The sequence below is a fragment of the Acanthisitta chloris genome, unplaced genomic scaffold, assembly GCF_000695815.1.
Source record: "Acanthisitta chloris isolate BGI_N310 unplaced genomic scaffold, ASM69581v1 scaffold33507, whole genome shotgun sequence".
Lineage (NCBI taxonomy): Eukaryota > Metazoa > Chordata > Aves > Passeriformes > Acanthisittidae > Acanthisitta > Acanthisitta chloris.
The window spans coordinates 34,290-49,522 of NW_008683748.1; the positions used below are offsets into that span (position 1 = coordinate 34,290).

Sequence of the window (15,233 nt, forward strand, 5' to 3'; positions counted from 1 at the left end):
CTTCACTAGGTTGTCTTAGACTTAGTGCACTAGTGACCTGTCAGCAAGGAGCCCCTGGAAGTGGAGGTGCCCTTTGTTCTCATTTTCTATTTGAACAATTTTCTTCTGTTGACAGGAAGGCAATGTTAGCCTGTTCCTAAGAGTTTCTTTACAGTTTGTGATCTCTGAAACCATCTTGAAAAAACAAAATAAAACAAATTTAAAGAAATTACTGCCAAACTTCTCCAATGATCTGGAATTTTATTCCATCCATATACATGCATAGTAACAACATTTGTTGAGAAATTATTTCTATCAGAAGTAGAACATTATCTTTGTGATCACCAGTTGCAGTATTGCTACTCTTATATTTAAATATATCTTATATATGAATTGGATTCATAACTGCAGCATTGAGTTTAGGGTTTTGTTTTAGACTGTGCCTTTCAAAAGATAAAACTGATTGATATGACCTCATTACTTACAATACTGCTTCCAGTAATTTTGTTCATTCTTTATAAAGTATTGCATTTAACAGCAAAGGTTTAAAAATTGAGACAGAGATGCATCAGCGAAAGAAAATACAAGTACTATACAAGAAAAAAAATGCCATCTTCATTTAACGTACGTTTCAGATTAAGAAAGTGGACGGAAACATACTGCTACATACAAATGCAAAGCCTAATGACTAAGGTACTGTATCTGCTAAAATATAAGGTGCAAACTGAGCCCAATTGTTCAAAAAATTGAAATTTTAAGGCGAACTTTACAGCATAGTTGAAACTTTTTTGCAAGTTATATTTTAGCATATACATATATCTGCAACAGCATATAAGAAAAAAAATCAGGATACACAAGTGCTTTTGAAGCTATTTCTAAAATGCTTTTCTGTTTTGTTTGCGACTATTTTCTTTAAAATCTACTATACAGTGCAAACCATATGTGCTACACAATAACTATACAATAACATTACAAATGACTTTAATATAAAGTTTTTAAATAAAAAATAACATAACTACAGCTATGAATACTGCTGGTAAAATAAATTAATATTTTTGAAAATGGCACCAATAATACACTTTACTAATGGACTGTAATGAAATTACACCTTTAAGTCTTCAATTCAGCAATAGTGAAATCTCCTGATTGTCCAGATGTAATTCAAACAGCTTTCTTTAAACTGTATGGAACAATATACTAAACACAGGTACCAAAGGTGACCAATTGTTTCATTTGACATGTTCTGCTGCATGTGACGAGCAATAAAACTTCTTATGAGTTATAAAGTTTGAAAGGTTGTTGAACTGGATGTCACAAAGTCGGCAATACTTTCCACTGGTTGGAGCTTGGGTAGAACCATTCACGCCTTTAGCTATACTAGACAACTGTTCCTCTGCTGTAGGAATTGCTGGAGACACATTTTCATTTGCAGTTAAGGGATTCTCAGAGATCCAAGAAGGAGACTTGTGCCCATCTTCATGCGGAGGATTCTGGGAAATGTTCTCTTGCTGTGGGTTAGCTGCAGGTCTTTCCTCCTGTTTTAGTCCCCCATTAACTATTACCATGCCTCGGTTTTTCGGCAGTAGTGGAAGAGATTCTTTCTTCTGCACAGCACATCCATTCGAAGGCGCCTGGCCTTTAGGAGATTCACTTTCTGTATTTGTGCTTTGATCTAAATCAGTATTATGAATGACAAGAGAACCGGAAATGTAATCACTTGGCTTTATTCCATAATATGGAGAAAGCTGATCTGCTCCTTTAGCTTTCTTTATTGCTCCAGGGTAAAGGCATTGTGGAAGAAACAAATGTTTGTTTTCTTCTTTTGTAGCAATAAGCTGGGCTGCTTCACTAAAGACTTTCAGTCCTTGAAGTGTTGCTAAGTGTGTGGAAAATAAGTTTCCATTAGGAGAGGACTGTTTTGAGTTTCCATTTTTCTCACATTTGATTATGCTTCTCTCATAACTGACATCTGGGCTGTTTCTTTCACTTTCTGGGTTTTGAAACACCTTACTGTCGAGTTGTCCCAGGTCATTACGCTGATGGGCAGTGACAGGGCAAAAATTCTGCTTGTGAGCCAGGTAGTTCTCTACCTTGTTAAAACTGATCTTGCATACAGTGCACTCATGGTAGTCCAGCAGCCTTTTGGGAGAAGTAGATGTCCTCTCTGATGGGGGTAAGCATTTTTTACTGAGATCTATTGGCACATCCATCTCCAAGCAAGACACAGTGGAGTGGGGAGTATCACACTTTGAAACTGGAACGCACTTGTTAATTGACAGTGACGTTTCCAGATGCTTTGAGACTATTCCTGGAAAGATATCACATCGTGGGTGGTAACATTCTCCAAGGCCCTCTGTTGACTCTTGAGTAGACGTACAAGGATTGCTAAGATTAGCCACTTCTAAAAATCTCTGTTGAACTAGTGGTGGCCTTTGCTCTTGCTCCGGTAGGCACATCTCGTACATCTTCCTTCGCTTCCGAGTACGCATTGTTCTCTGCATGGCAGGCACTTTATTGGAAGCAGACCTCTTCAGCGGGGGATCGTGGCGAGTGGCACAGTAATATTGCTTGTGGACCATGTAGGTTTCATGTCTGCTGAAAGTAATATTACAAGCTTCACATGTGGTCTTGTTAGGGTCACTCTCACCCTCCACTAAAGGAGCATTGGGATTTTTAACATCGGAAGCTTTTCCATTTATCTTCTCATCCCCATTGCTTGCAGTTGACAACTTCTTAGGTTGTGTAGTAAAGTCTTTTTCATGACTTTTATTGTTTGGCCCGATCAAATCTAAAACATTGGAAGAGTTTATGCAAGTTGTCTGCAGAAGTTGATTCTCTGGATCTGATGTGTGAGGAGCTGCATTCAGGATGTTTATAGAGCTTTGACCATTACTGGGACTTACAGCTTCTGGCATTTTTTCTGGAACACTGGAAAAATCTGGCGACTTTGCCATCTGCTGCCATCGGCTGCTGCAGTAATGCTTTTTGTGTACCAAGTAGTTGTCCAAATTATTGAATGTTATGTTGCATTCAAAACATGTAGCCCCTTTGGGCATCAAAGGACTATAAATTACAGGAGGATAATTGCTACTTCCATGCCTCAGCCTCCGATGGACCAGTTCAGACATTTTGGCTAATATCTCTGAAGCCTGAGGAACCACAGTGATGTCCTGGGGAAAAGCAAACTGGGAAAGAAAAGGTCCCATTGGGAAAGAAGGACCAATATTAGGCTGAACTGGCGATGAAGCAAGTCTTGGACTGGACGGTTCAGATTTTATTTTAGTATATGAAAAACTCTGCTTATTTGCTGCAGGCTGGGTTTCTGGCCTCTGGTTTGGAAGGAAAAGTGGAGCCTTTTTATCGCATTTATCAAGCTCCGTATCAGAACTTGCATCTTTAGTCTGCATGGTCTTTTGGCTCTGAGGAACATCATTTCTACTCAACAGGTCCGTTGCTGGCTGTAAACCTTCTTCATTTCCACTTGGAGAGTGTTCAATGTCACTTTCTCTCTGAATTTTATTGCCAGAGACATGTAACTCTTGGTGCTGCAGTAGCTCCCTCTGAGTTTGGAAGCCAAAATGGCAGTGATTGCATCTAAAGGCAGCTTGAGTAAGATGCGAGAACAGGTGCTGATGAAAGTTAATCACTGAGTCTGCAGTGTAAGTACAAACTGTGCATTTCAGACTAGCACCAGGCGGGAGAAATTCTTCCATTTTCACTCCTATAGAAAAGACAAGTAAAATACAAAATAAAGTGACCATTTTGTCCCCTCATGAAGAATACTGGAAAATCAGTTGTACAGAAAGTATAAACACAGTGAGAACAACTAATTTTCTTCTGATGAGATGGTGTTAGTCACCCTGAAAAAAACTTGAATTGGTTCAGAATTTTTTTCCTCAAAGTGCTAGGTTATTCCCAGACTTCTGCTCTGCTTTGGAAAGCCTTAGTATTTGCATGCATTCAGCAGAGCTGAAGGGAGAGAAAGAACAAGGGAAAGGATAAAAATAGACTGGACTTATTCTAAATGAAAAAGCTTTTAGAAATTACAGTTATAACTGAAGGGAGACATAATGTTCCCCATACACAATCACTGCAAATTCTGAATGCACAGAAAGCATGTCAAGGTCAAGAGGTTCAAGGTTGTGATGTGGATTGAGGTACAGCCCTCAGAGTGCCCAAAAGCCACAGACAAAGCAGAAGTAGCATTTGGATCATTATTGATGCTTGGTTTTTTTCTTACATTGAGTTGGTTGTAGTGTAGGCACAAGCTACAGATCTATCAGTCAGAACGGACTGATGAATTGTGTTCATGTGAAAGGAGGAGGAGTAAGACACGGCTTCAACAACATTTTGTCTTCCACATGGACTGGCTGTTAGCAACTACTGCTATAACACACCACCTTTTTTTCAGGAAATCACTACCACTTTCCCTGTCAAGTACAGTAAACTCAAAGTCATCTTACAATCACTGATGAAACAAACCCTCCCATGTTTCATGGCATTTTGAAACTGAAAATGCTTTGAAAAAGAAGTAAGACTAAATTTCTCTGCTGCAACAATATGGATTCTGGTTTCATTTTAGACAATAAAAACTGAAAAAAATATTGGTAGGGATGCTATTCAGAATCTAAAATGAGTATTTGTTCTGTCTACACATACACATACATATACCATGTCTTAGTCAGGTAAACTAGGTGTGTGGTAGTTCACCCATCATGTGGTACAATGACAGCGGTGTCTCTATGGACTCTACATATCAGTCAAGACTCCATGCTTCAGTGGCATGGGTCTGCTAGAGTCTCCAGTGGGAAGAATAACAGAGGTTGAAGTAAATACAGGTCTTCCAAAGCTTAAAGGGCATTTGGAAAAGGAATATTTCATTCCTGTTGCAGAAGGTGTTATAACTTGTGATAATCTGTGTAGAAAAATAAAGACTGACAGGATCTGAAAAAAGCAAGAATGATTGAAGTGACTGGTTTATGACTAAAAAGAAGGAGAAGGCCTGAGTTTTAGCCTCTGATGCAAAAAATACCTAAAGATTCTTAGTGGAAAAAACCACAATCTCAGTCTTTCAGGGAACACAGATGCCTATCTCTAGATTACAAACACTCACACCTCAGCTCAAACCCCTTTGTCACCTAAACCAATGGTATACCACTAAATGCAAAGAGCTGAAACAGATCTTTTGCACAAAGGCTAAGATTTCAGAATTTTCCTCTGCTTGAGGATAAATTGATTTGTTATCTGCCCAGGGTACCTGGTTATAATTACTAGGCTGTAAGACAGGCTAGGCTGCATTCACCTACTGTTGTTGAAGCTGTTGTAGTTCATGGTTCTGCTGATTCACTTAACAGAGAAATATCTGTTAGGCAACAGAATATGGCAATAGCCTGATATTCAAAGTTAAGATCTTGAAACAGAAAAAGATCTGACCTATAAGTGAATGGCTAAGGGGTGCCTGTGTTGTCTATATAAAGAAGTTTTTCACTTAGCACTCTTCTAGTCATGTTCTGGGAGGTACCAAACTCCTCCAAAGCAACATGATGCCTCTTAGATTTGCAATTGCTGCCCAAGTATCAGAGGAACATTTTCCACTTCACCAAATCCACAGAGTAAACTCCCAGTCTCCCAGGAGTTTTCATACTGTAGCCGAACAAGGCTTTCTTCTGTGACTAAAGCACCCATTAGTGCACAGCTCTCTACATCAGACAGCCAACACACCACACACTGACACTAGAGTCTTTCTTATCAGTGGGTTTACTCTGCTGCTGAAAACTCCAATACAGAATCTCCTGCAAACTTGTTAACTTGTGTTTCCAGCCCTAATTCAATTTAAAACTGGTCATCTACACCTTGCAGATGTGGAGCTTAGGGACAAGGTTTAGTGGTGGACCTGGCAGTGCTGGGTTAATGGATGGACTTGATGACCTCAAAGGTCTTTTCCAACCTAAACAATCCTATGATTCTTTGTCTCCATTACTTTTAAATACCATCCTACTTTTATATTTATAGAAAATAAAAGAATATTTTTATCAAACAAGAAGTTTTTTTATGGAACAAGTGTCCCGGTAAAAGCACAAGGAGTTCTGGACCATGGTCATTAAAGTCTTCTCTGTAAGAAGCCTCTCAAGGACACCAAGATCTTACTTCAGAAGAACTTGCTCTCTGGTTGTGTCTATTTCTCTGTGGAGAAACAGGGTAGGTACAGACTGTAGTCTACTCAACTCATTTTGGTAGACAGCATCCTGAAGTAATTGATTATGTCTGGATTCCTCACCATACCTCCCACCAGTAAAGAAATGCTGCCTGTACGCATGCATACACACATTAAGAGAGAGACAGCATTCAAATGAGGATTAGCAAGTAAGAGAAATTATACCAGTTACCTGTGAGAAGTGCTTGGTGTAGAACACAGGTCAGAAACTGTTCACATTTTGGTAGTATCTACAAGCAATGCTTGCATATATTTGGAGAGACATTGATCCACTGACTGTCTATAGCGAATACTCTTTCAAATAGCTAAATCTAGAAGATAATACAGGAAAATATGTGCTACTTACCACTGTGAGAATTTAGGTGCATTTCCAGAGCTCTTGCATTTGAAAAACTTTTGGTGCACTGTGGAAAAGGGCAAACACTGGATATCTGCTGAGCACTGTCTTCATTCTCCTCTGACAGCTGTGGCCCCTCTCTTTGCCTCCCACTGCAGTAATACATGAGATGGGCCTGCAGGTTCCGCTCACTTCGGTACCAAATGCCACAGGACTTGCAAGGGAATATGTCCTCTACAAGCAAATATAAGCAGTTGCAGGTTAGCCACAATGCACTTGGTGTCAAACAATTAGCACAGCTGGATTCATTCCCCCTTCCCCATTAAACACATGCTTATTTAATGAAATATTGAAAGCAGAGACAGGGGTTTATTAAAATGTCACTTGCAGATGAGAACATGGGAGACAGTTGTTTCTTTCAAAAGGATATTTTAAAAACAGTTCCACAAAGAAAACAGCCAGAAGTTTCTGGCACATGATAATTTAAAAAATTAAATTAAATTAAATGTTTGTTGTGAACATGCAGTACTAATTCAAGAGCTAAGCTGTATTTCCAATACATCACTACACAGTAAGTGGCATCTTTTAATTATATTTTTTCTTCCATGTGGACAAGTCTTTCCAGCTCTGGGCCTTGGAATTTTTGAGTGCTAACTGCAGATCGTTCTGAAGAATGTGTATTTTCAGAATGCTTATGCAGTTATTACTGTAAAATCCTGTTGCTCCAGGAGGCCAGACTAGATTACTTTTCCTTAAGATCCTACTGTGTTGAATGCAATATTATACTAAGCAGCATATTTATTTCCTGAGTTCCTATTCTTAGTAATTTGAGAAACTAAAATTTCTTATGTATTTTTTTGTCCTCATTTTTGGTAAATTGTTGTTTGTCCACTTTTCACTATACAAAGGGGCTCTTTACTAAGAATAAGGCAATTTTCCATTGTCTCCTATCCTAAAATGTCAGCAGCCCCTCTGAGGGGAGACTATGCAGAGGTTGCACAGAGTACTTCCAGCAGCAGCAGGAGTGTCAGGATTTTGATCATGGACTAAAGGCTACATACTTTACTAATGTGAAGAGTAACAATGCATATGGTGTATTTACACAAAGTGGAGAGATAATTTGCTTGTTAATATCCTTTTAGAGGATACCTACATAGTACATGTCATGTATCTGTCTCAGAAGGACAAAAGACAGATTTCACCTTTCTGAAAACTGAACCTGCCATTCTATCAGCAAGCACAAATCCCTGCCCTTTTGGGGCACATCTACACTAGTAAATTAAACTGTGACAGGGTCCACACTAGAGCACTGAACTTGGTTTATATTGTTAAATCACAAAAACAGTCCCTTCTATGCTTTTCCTTAAGTCAATTAACACTTTTCTCATTTGCATATGCATTTCAGAAGTTACCACAGGCCTAGGATCATTCTCTGCAACTGGTCTGGACACTGCTTTTGAGAGTAAGAGAGGATAAAATTATGAGTGACCCCAGACTATGACAGCTGCCCTCAGGATCAGGGGATGGGCAGTAGCAGTCAACATCAAAACACATCTTGGTCAACATTAAAATTCCCACTGATTTCAGAATGGAAAAAGCTGCTAGAGATTGTAATTAACTTAAGTCTTGAAGAATGGCTGCCTGCTCTGAAAACATGGCATGTATACCTGATGACATAATTCATTATCATTCACAATGATTTACGTCTAATTTCAAATACTGACGTGCACAGGACAACTGCTCTGTCCAGTTCCTTTGGGTGAACAAAGTTGGAGACTCCAACTCACTGAAATAGATGAGTCTTTTATTTGCTAAATATTTACAAATGCAGCCAAAATTTACATTGTTCGGTTTACTCCTCTGACTGCATTGCTAATGCTTGTCTATTTTTCTGCTCAAGAATTAGCAAAAAATATTTACACTGCTACCAATTTCTATTTTTTCCTTTGCCACTGAATAATTGTGCATTGATTTAAGACACGAACACTTAACAGCCGTTAGTATTCCAACATATACCACTATTAAAACATTACTGATACAGCTTGCATCATTTGAAATGTCCACCTCGTGTCACAGCTGACATTTCGCCATTTGTTTTTGGCTTCAAATGGTTAAAAAAAGCTGAACTGTCAAGGTTTCCACAGAAGAGAAAGCCCAAAAGTAGCAATAGGAAATTCTGTTATGAGCAACATGTCCTATTTGAATTCATTTGACTGCATTCCATCACAGAATTGAACTTTCTGATTATCTTAATGAATTTGACTTCCAGCCATCTTTATTTCCTATGGGCTAGATGGCCTGGACAGTCTGTAGCTGCAGTTATGCATCATGAATATGTGACTCCCATTACAAGCCAAGCAGAGGAAGTGCATTTGAGGAGTTTTGCATGGTGAGAGGATGGAATTTCAGGGAGAACAATGTATAGGGATGAGACCTAAAGTGATGCAAAACACATAAAGGCTACTTGAGGCTAATGTTTTAAACATTTTAAAGCAAAATATTTCAATTTACTTCAATGGATAATTTCCAATTATTTCAGTTGATCATTTTAATAAATGAAGTATTCAAGTTCAAGCTGAATGAGCCAGAGGTGATACTCTAATTTCGCTTTTTTTTCCCCAACTAGAAAATATTAGGAAATATTAAAAAAAAACCCTCCTACAACACCTAATTTTTCTAGAAACTGATCTTTTCCAGAGATCAAGAAAATTTAAGAGCTGTCTCAATGCAGTGTTGGAACTGGGGCGGGAATTTTTGAGCAGAGAGACTTGGTCTTTTAGCATCCTCCTGGAGTCAAGAATACAGAGGTTACTCTGAGTTGCTGCTAAGCCTGTATAGCAAGAGCTGATGCCCCAGAAACTTAAAGACTCCTCTTAGCAATGATCAGTGTGGCTTTCAAGGGCTCTGCAAAAGGCAGTACTGACAGTAAAGATGTTTCTAGAAATGCAATGCTGTAGAAATCAGTACTTTGCCAAAGCCCAGAGTTGGTGCCATAGATTTACACAAGAATAAATTCTCAGCTAAAACAATCTGTGCATGAGTCTTTGCCCTGTAGGTAAGGTAACCCTTTCTAAGTGGCTCCCTTGCAGCTGTTGTCTGTAAATACAAATCTGCCCTAACTGTGGGGACTTTGTGGCATTTAGGTCCTTCTGACACTTTGTTTTGGAAAGGTCCTGTACAACACTAATTGCTGGTTCTGTGAACAGGTATGTCAGAGCACAGCTGCCCCACTGCTGGGATTAAAATACATGTGCTTAGCTAAAGGGCATGAGGTTGCTGCAACTCACTCTCTGGGTGGGTGGACTTGGATAATTTGGACATTTAAAGGTTTATCTTTTAAAATAGGCTAACAATAGAAGTGTAGCTATTAAAATTGTTTATGCAGAAAATAAGTGAAAGATGGAATTAAATGTGTTGCCATGGATATTTTAACTAGTCCTGTCTGAAGAGCTTGAAGATCTTGTGACTGTTCAAGACTCAGTGTTATTTGGCATGAGTCTGAGTGGCAGCTCATGTGCTTTCACACATAGGCATTTGCACCTGAAATTCTGTGCTCAGTAGTTCACTATAACTAAGTATAATACTTAGAAACCACAAGAAGCATGGGTAAGTGCTCCAACGTGGATCCTAAATGGACAGGCCTGCTAAGAATGTGCAGTAAGTCTAAGCAATGACTGCTGAGGATCATAGTAACAGCCAACACATTTGAAAAGTGCTTAGGAGGATGAGGAACTAGGGGTGTATAAAGGTAAAAAGCAGTAATACAGAAAAGTTAAAGAAATAAAATTTAATTCAAGCTGAAATGTCCCAGTTCAGGAACATTAATTTTCCTCCTCAATAAGGACAGCACTTAATTGCATGATAGGGTCTACTGATGACCAGAGGACGTAAAAACATTCTTGGGAATGGACACTGAACACTAAGTGGAGATACTACAATAAATCACGGTTGCTATAGGACATGATTTCCACTGCATTTTGAACAGCCACTGAAGAGATGTGTTTTGTTTCTACCATTGAGTATCAAGAATTATTACCAGAAGCTGCTGCTGTAAGCAACAAGCATACTTGAGCAGTGGACTGGACTTTGAGAGCTAGCAGACCTATCTACTCTTCTAACAGTTTCTGATCCTATTGCCTCTGGGACCAGATCACAGAACCTCCACACAAGGGCAGGTCAGATACTCTGAGTGAGGCTCTCACTAGATTGCTCTTTTTGCTCCTTCTATGTCTGCAAGTTCATCTGAGATGATGGGGGAACAAAAGCAGGCTTTGAGCTGTGGGGTTTACATCATGTGATTTCTGTGGTCTTGAATTCACTCTTGCTGTATTAGCTCTTCATGTGCTTTAAAGTATTGCTGCTTAAAAAAAACCCACCAGGGAACAGTATTCATCACTTACTGTTCACAATAGCCGTAGGCAAAATAGATGCCATAGCAGCTTGCTGAGGGAGCAATTGTATGGAGTCCAGCAGGCGAGCAGGATACATGCCTTCTCTGAGAGTCATCTGACTGGCAGCTTGCAGCCTTGAGTCAAAATCTACAACAAAGGCAATCAGCTCTTCACCCTCTGAGATGGCCTTGGTTGTGGTACACCAAAGCTGTCCTCCTACAGGAAACATAAAAGCAGAAAGATTTAATTGATGATATCAGAATCCAGAACTTAAAACATCAGTGCCGTATCTTCACACCTTTTTTTTTTTTTAATTTCGATGGCTTATTCAAAGTAGAGAGGCAAATAATTTTTAATTGTCTTCCTTCTATAAATATAGGAATTTTCGTGTATAAGGATAACAATTTGGGAATAACATTCCTAACTATTTGCAGCATGAATATTAATAATTTTTTGCCTCCTAAAAAGCCAGCATTTTGAAAATCAAGACATAGGTGAAAATGTCATCATTATTTTCACCAAATTTCCTGTATATTTTTTCATAACTCCAAATTTTATTTTGAATAGCAAATCACAGCTCAATAAAACCAAACAGCTGCAAGAAAGAAATCAGATTTCCTCTTGAGTTCTTCCCCTCCCTAATGTTTGCCACCCTCTTTCTCTAAAAAATCTTCCCTTATGTAATATTCCTCGTAACATGACTGCTTTATCTCTGCTTACACTGACTGAACTTCCTGAAAAGAAGATATGCCAAAGATCTGTTTCATAAAGGCTTATTCAAATAAAGGTTTGTTTAAAAGGAGGGGGGGAGTGGAAGAACTTTCATCAAACAGTAAGATACACTATAGCTCTGTGCTGCAAATGTCACGTGTAGTGCATTAAAAAGAAAATTAACTATGCGAGTACATCTACTAATGTATTTGAATGCGATAGTGAATGCTCATTTATTTAACATGTTTAGACAGGCAAAGCACTTATATTGTGTTATCTACACTCTCAGGCCTAGATACATATCCAATACAGTTATGCCTGAAATAATGTTGCATACTTTATATGTTATAAAGTTTTTTTTTCCTCAGGTTTTGTATATATAGAAAAAGCTATATGTTGCATTCATTAGGCAAGCAAAAACCATACTCATTTTGATAAGTAATATTGTTCTGTTTATCTTTCGGCATAACTGCCTTTTCAACTGCACTTCATTTTTTTCCCCTCAAAGAGATTATAGTTTTAAAACAACTTGTTGCAAAAATCTGGTAGAGGAGATAACAACAGTATATGATATGCCACAGCTAAATGGAAGAATTAGGACATTGTTTTAGAGAAATCTTGGACAATTAATTAAACCAGTCTATTAGCTTTCAAAGATGAGCAAACAAAACAGCATCAGTGACAGTGTGTTTCACTGGTAAAATAACGCTAACCTTACAGACCTCAAAGTGGTGTAGAAGTTTCAATGCAGAAAAGTGTCTTTGTATTCATCCTTCAGCAATACAGCAGCTGAAGGTGGCTCCAAAGTTTACAAACAATTTACCATGAATGGACAAAAGCATACTAAGGTTTACTAGCCTCCAAGATTACAGCATTAAATGGTGCAAATCCATGTAATTTCCTCTAGAGAATAAGATGAAATGTGAAGACAGTGCCATAAATGTCTACAAATGCAGAATCCTAATGCCCAAGTGTGAATTCAAACATCTGAAGACCACAGCCTGACTTATTGCCTGATAAAAGTAGAAATAAAGAGAAACTTCAGAGCTAAACTGGTGTAAAACCTGTTCAAGAGAGAACCAGGCTAAATCCCTGAAGTGTACTTAGTCTTGTAAGTAAAAACATGTGGAACACATGACAATCTGAGAACCTGAGACTTGGGTACTTCTACTGCAAACACCACACAGTTAATTTTCCAAGAGGAATAAGGCTTCCGTTATTAACATGCACTTCTATCTTATTTATATACAGAAAGTGTAATAGTCAACCAACAAATTCTAGTATATTTTAACATCGAATAAGTGCTCTTTCTAGACTGTATTATTCACTGGATCTCTTAATAAAAAATGAGTCACTGCAGAAGAACCAACAGAGACTTTCTTTATCCCAGCAAACATCTTGACATGCTGTACCCTTGGGGGAAGAGGAGGAGGAGCAGGGAGAGAAAGAAAGTGATTAGTGGGTCTCCAGCTGCAATCAGTCTGGATCAGCTAACGGGCTGACTCAGTCTCCTGGTGTTAGAGCTCCTCAGGGCGTTGACTCATGTCCACCAGCAGCTTAAACTGCTGAAGACCGCTGAAGCAAGTTGAGTTGTGACCCCAGTTGCCTGCTCCACCCGGTTGCCTGCTCCAAGCTCCTGCACACTGTCACACCTACAGCAGGCACAGCCGGGTGGGATGTGTGACGATTTTGGGAGCACAACAGCCTCTAGCTTGGCTTAATACAGGAAATCGGAACTACAGAAGTTAAATCTACTTCTGCATATGAATTAAAACCTTCAGCACAGCAGGATTCAGATCCAAAAAGTACATTGTTACTATATTTTCTCTCATGTTACTCTACAGAAAATGAGGCATTTAAGTGATCATGACATACATGCCCATGTTTTCATGATCACATGATACTGTGTTAAGTTAAATCCCCAGATGAACTCTCAAATGATGCATTCTGCCAGCTACTGGAACACCTTTGCAGCAAGTGTCACACACAGGGGCAGGACACAGTACAGCTCCCACTTGTCCCTGTGCTTGCCTACACAGGGTAAGGTAGGAGCTGCTGTTCTGCAAGATGCAAACAAGTTTATTCCCCTTAGTGCAGTGAATGCAAACGTGCTGGCCTTCATGCACAGCAGGAAAACTGTGAAAGACAAGTCTTCTTGAGCCTTCTACTGCAAAGCTGAGGAAACAAATGTGCAGAGTACCTGGCAGAAGCCTCCAAATTTAAGTTCCAGTCATGACTATCGTATGAATTACTGTGCTGTCTAGACACCTTTGTCAAAGCTTCTTACACGTGGCAGATACAAAACAGGAAATAATTCTTGTTTCCCAAAAGCATTTCTACAGGCTAAGACACAACTGACACATATACAACAATTTCTCAGGAGCACAACAGCTTTTGTATATAAAGCAAAGGGCAGTGTTACCAGCAGGTTTTCAAAAGGATAATATGAAAGCCATAGCCAAATACTGGTGGTGATGGAGAAGGAGATAGGAAGATGTTTGCATGAAATATTTGCACATATTCAGATTTCATAAGGAAATGTAAAGGAGCATTATTTATATGAGATGAAATTCTGACTAAGCTGGTTAGATTTTTACCCAACTGTTCCTTTTGTCAGAAAAAGCTTACAGAAGTGAAATTGTTTTACCAAAGCTTTACCAGGCCAAATTTCTCAGTCCCAAGATAGATGTAGGCATCAGAAGAGAAAGGACAGGTAAGTTCTAATAGGGATGAGTGACTGACAGTGCCTCTGAAATAGTTATGGTTATATGATTTGATTAGAAGGCAAGACAATGGTAGACTGGTGATTTTGGGCCTTTCCTTGCCCATAATGAGTACACCAATCATCCACTGGGGCAAAGCAGTAGAGATCAGAAGTATGACACCGATTATGTGGATGATTATGATTAGATTTACTGCTAATACAGTATCTAAATATTGTCAAAGCATTATATAACATTAGCAAGTCCAAAGGGTTATAATAAAAGCAGGTTTGGCTAGAAATGTACTGGTTAATAGTCTTTGGCCTTACAGAATGCACAATTACAAAGCAACAAAGCACCCATGTAGCTACTTTAGGATTTTATGTCCGCATCTCAGAGCTTTTACTCACCCGTCCAAACGTGAGCGTTCCCTGTCTTCGGGCTGGGTATACCCTGCACGCGTCCCTGACTGGGGTGGGGAAACCCTTCGAATCTTCCTCGGGAGACCAGTCGGCCCAGTTGGCCCAGTCTCCAGCAGCATTTTATAGCCTTTTGCAAGCCGATGGGTACCAAAGTCAATCGCAATCTCATAGCTCCCCCATCTCTGGAATGCATTCATTATGCAAGCAATCCAGATAGTTCCTCCTGCAATTGCCACCTGGTATTCTTATCTTAGGACAAATTATATGGCCCATCAGAGACAATCATGAGGAGAGGGGGGAAGACCTGACTATCTTTAGTCACGATCACATCCATTTATACTAAAAGGGATCATACTGGTTTTATGTGGTAGGGTAAGAAAAGCCTCACTCTTGTACCAGTGCAGAAAGGAAGGTTTTAGATTACCAGAAGGCTTTGTAACATTGGAAGGCTGTTTTCTCTACAATACTAGTTTTGAA

At 39.1% G+C, this 15,233-nt stretch overlaps 1 protein-coding gene across 1 annotated transcript; it reads right to left on the minus strand.

Annotated features, from left to right (window-relative positions):
- Positions 1-220: 220 nt before the first annotated feature.
- ZFPM2 (zinc finger protein, FOG family member 2) lies at positions 221-14,953 on the minus strand. Its single transcript, XM_009079058.1, has 4 exons — positions 14,755-14,953; positions 10,931-11,137; positions 6,540-6,764; positions 221-3,700 (listed from the first exon to the last, which is right to left on the minus strand). The coding sequence occupies exons 1-4, from the start codon at positions 14,951-14,953 to the stop codon at positions 1,209-1,211; spliced, it is 3,123 nt and encodes a 1,040-aa protein (XP_009077306.1). The 3' UTR covers positions 221-1,208.
- Between the last annotated feature and the right edge of the window lie 280 nt (positions 14,954-15,233).

Bases quoted from the DNA above. Each gene is read 5' to 3' on its own strand.
- ZFPM2 (XM_009079058.1), bottom strand. From the start codon at position 14,953: ATGAATGCATTCCAGAGATGGGGGAGCTATGAGATTGCGATTGACTTT. The intron at 11,138-14,754 runs GTTTGGACGGGT...TGTTTCCTGTAG, and splicing joins CGAAGACAGGGAACGCTCAC to GAGGACAGCTTTGGTGTACC. The intron at 6,765-10,930 runs GTAAGTGATGAA...ATTTGCTTGTAG, and splicing joins GCCTACGGCTATTGTGAACA to AGGACATATTCCCTTGCAAG.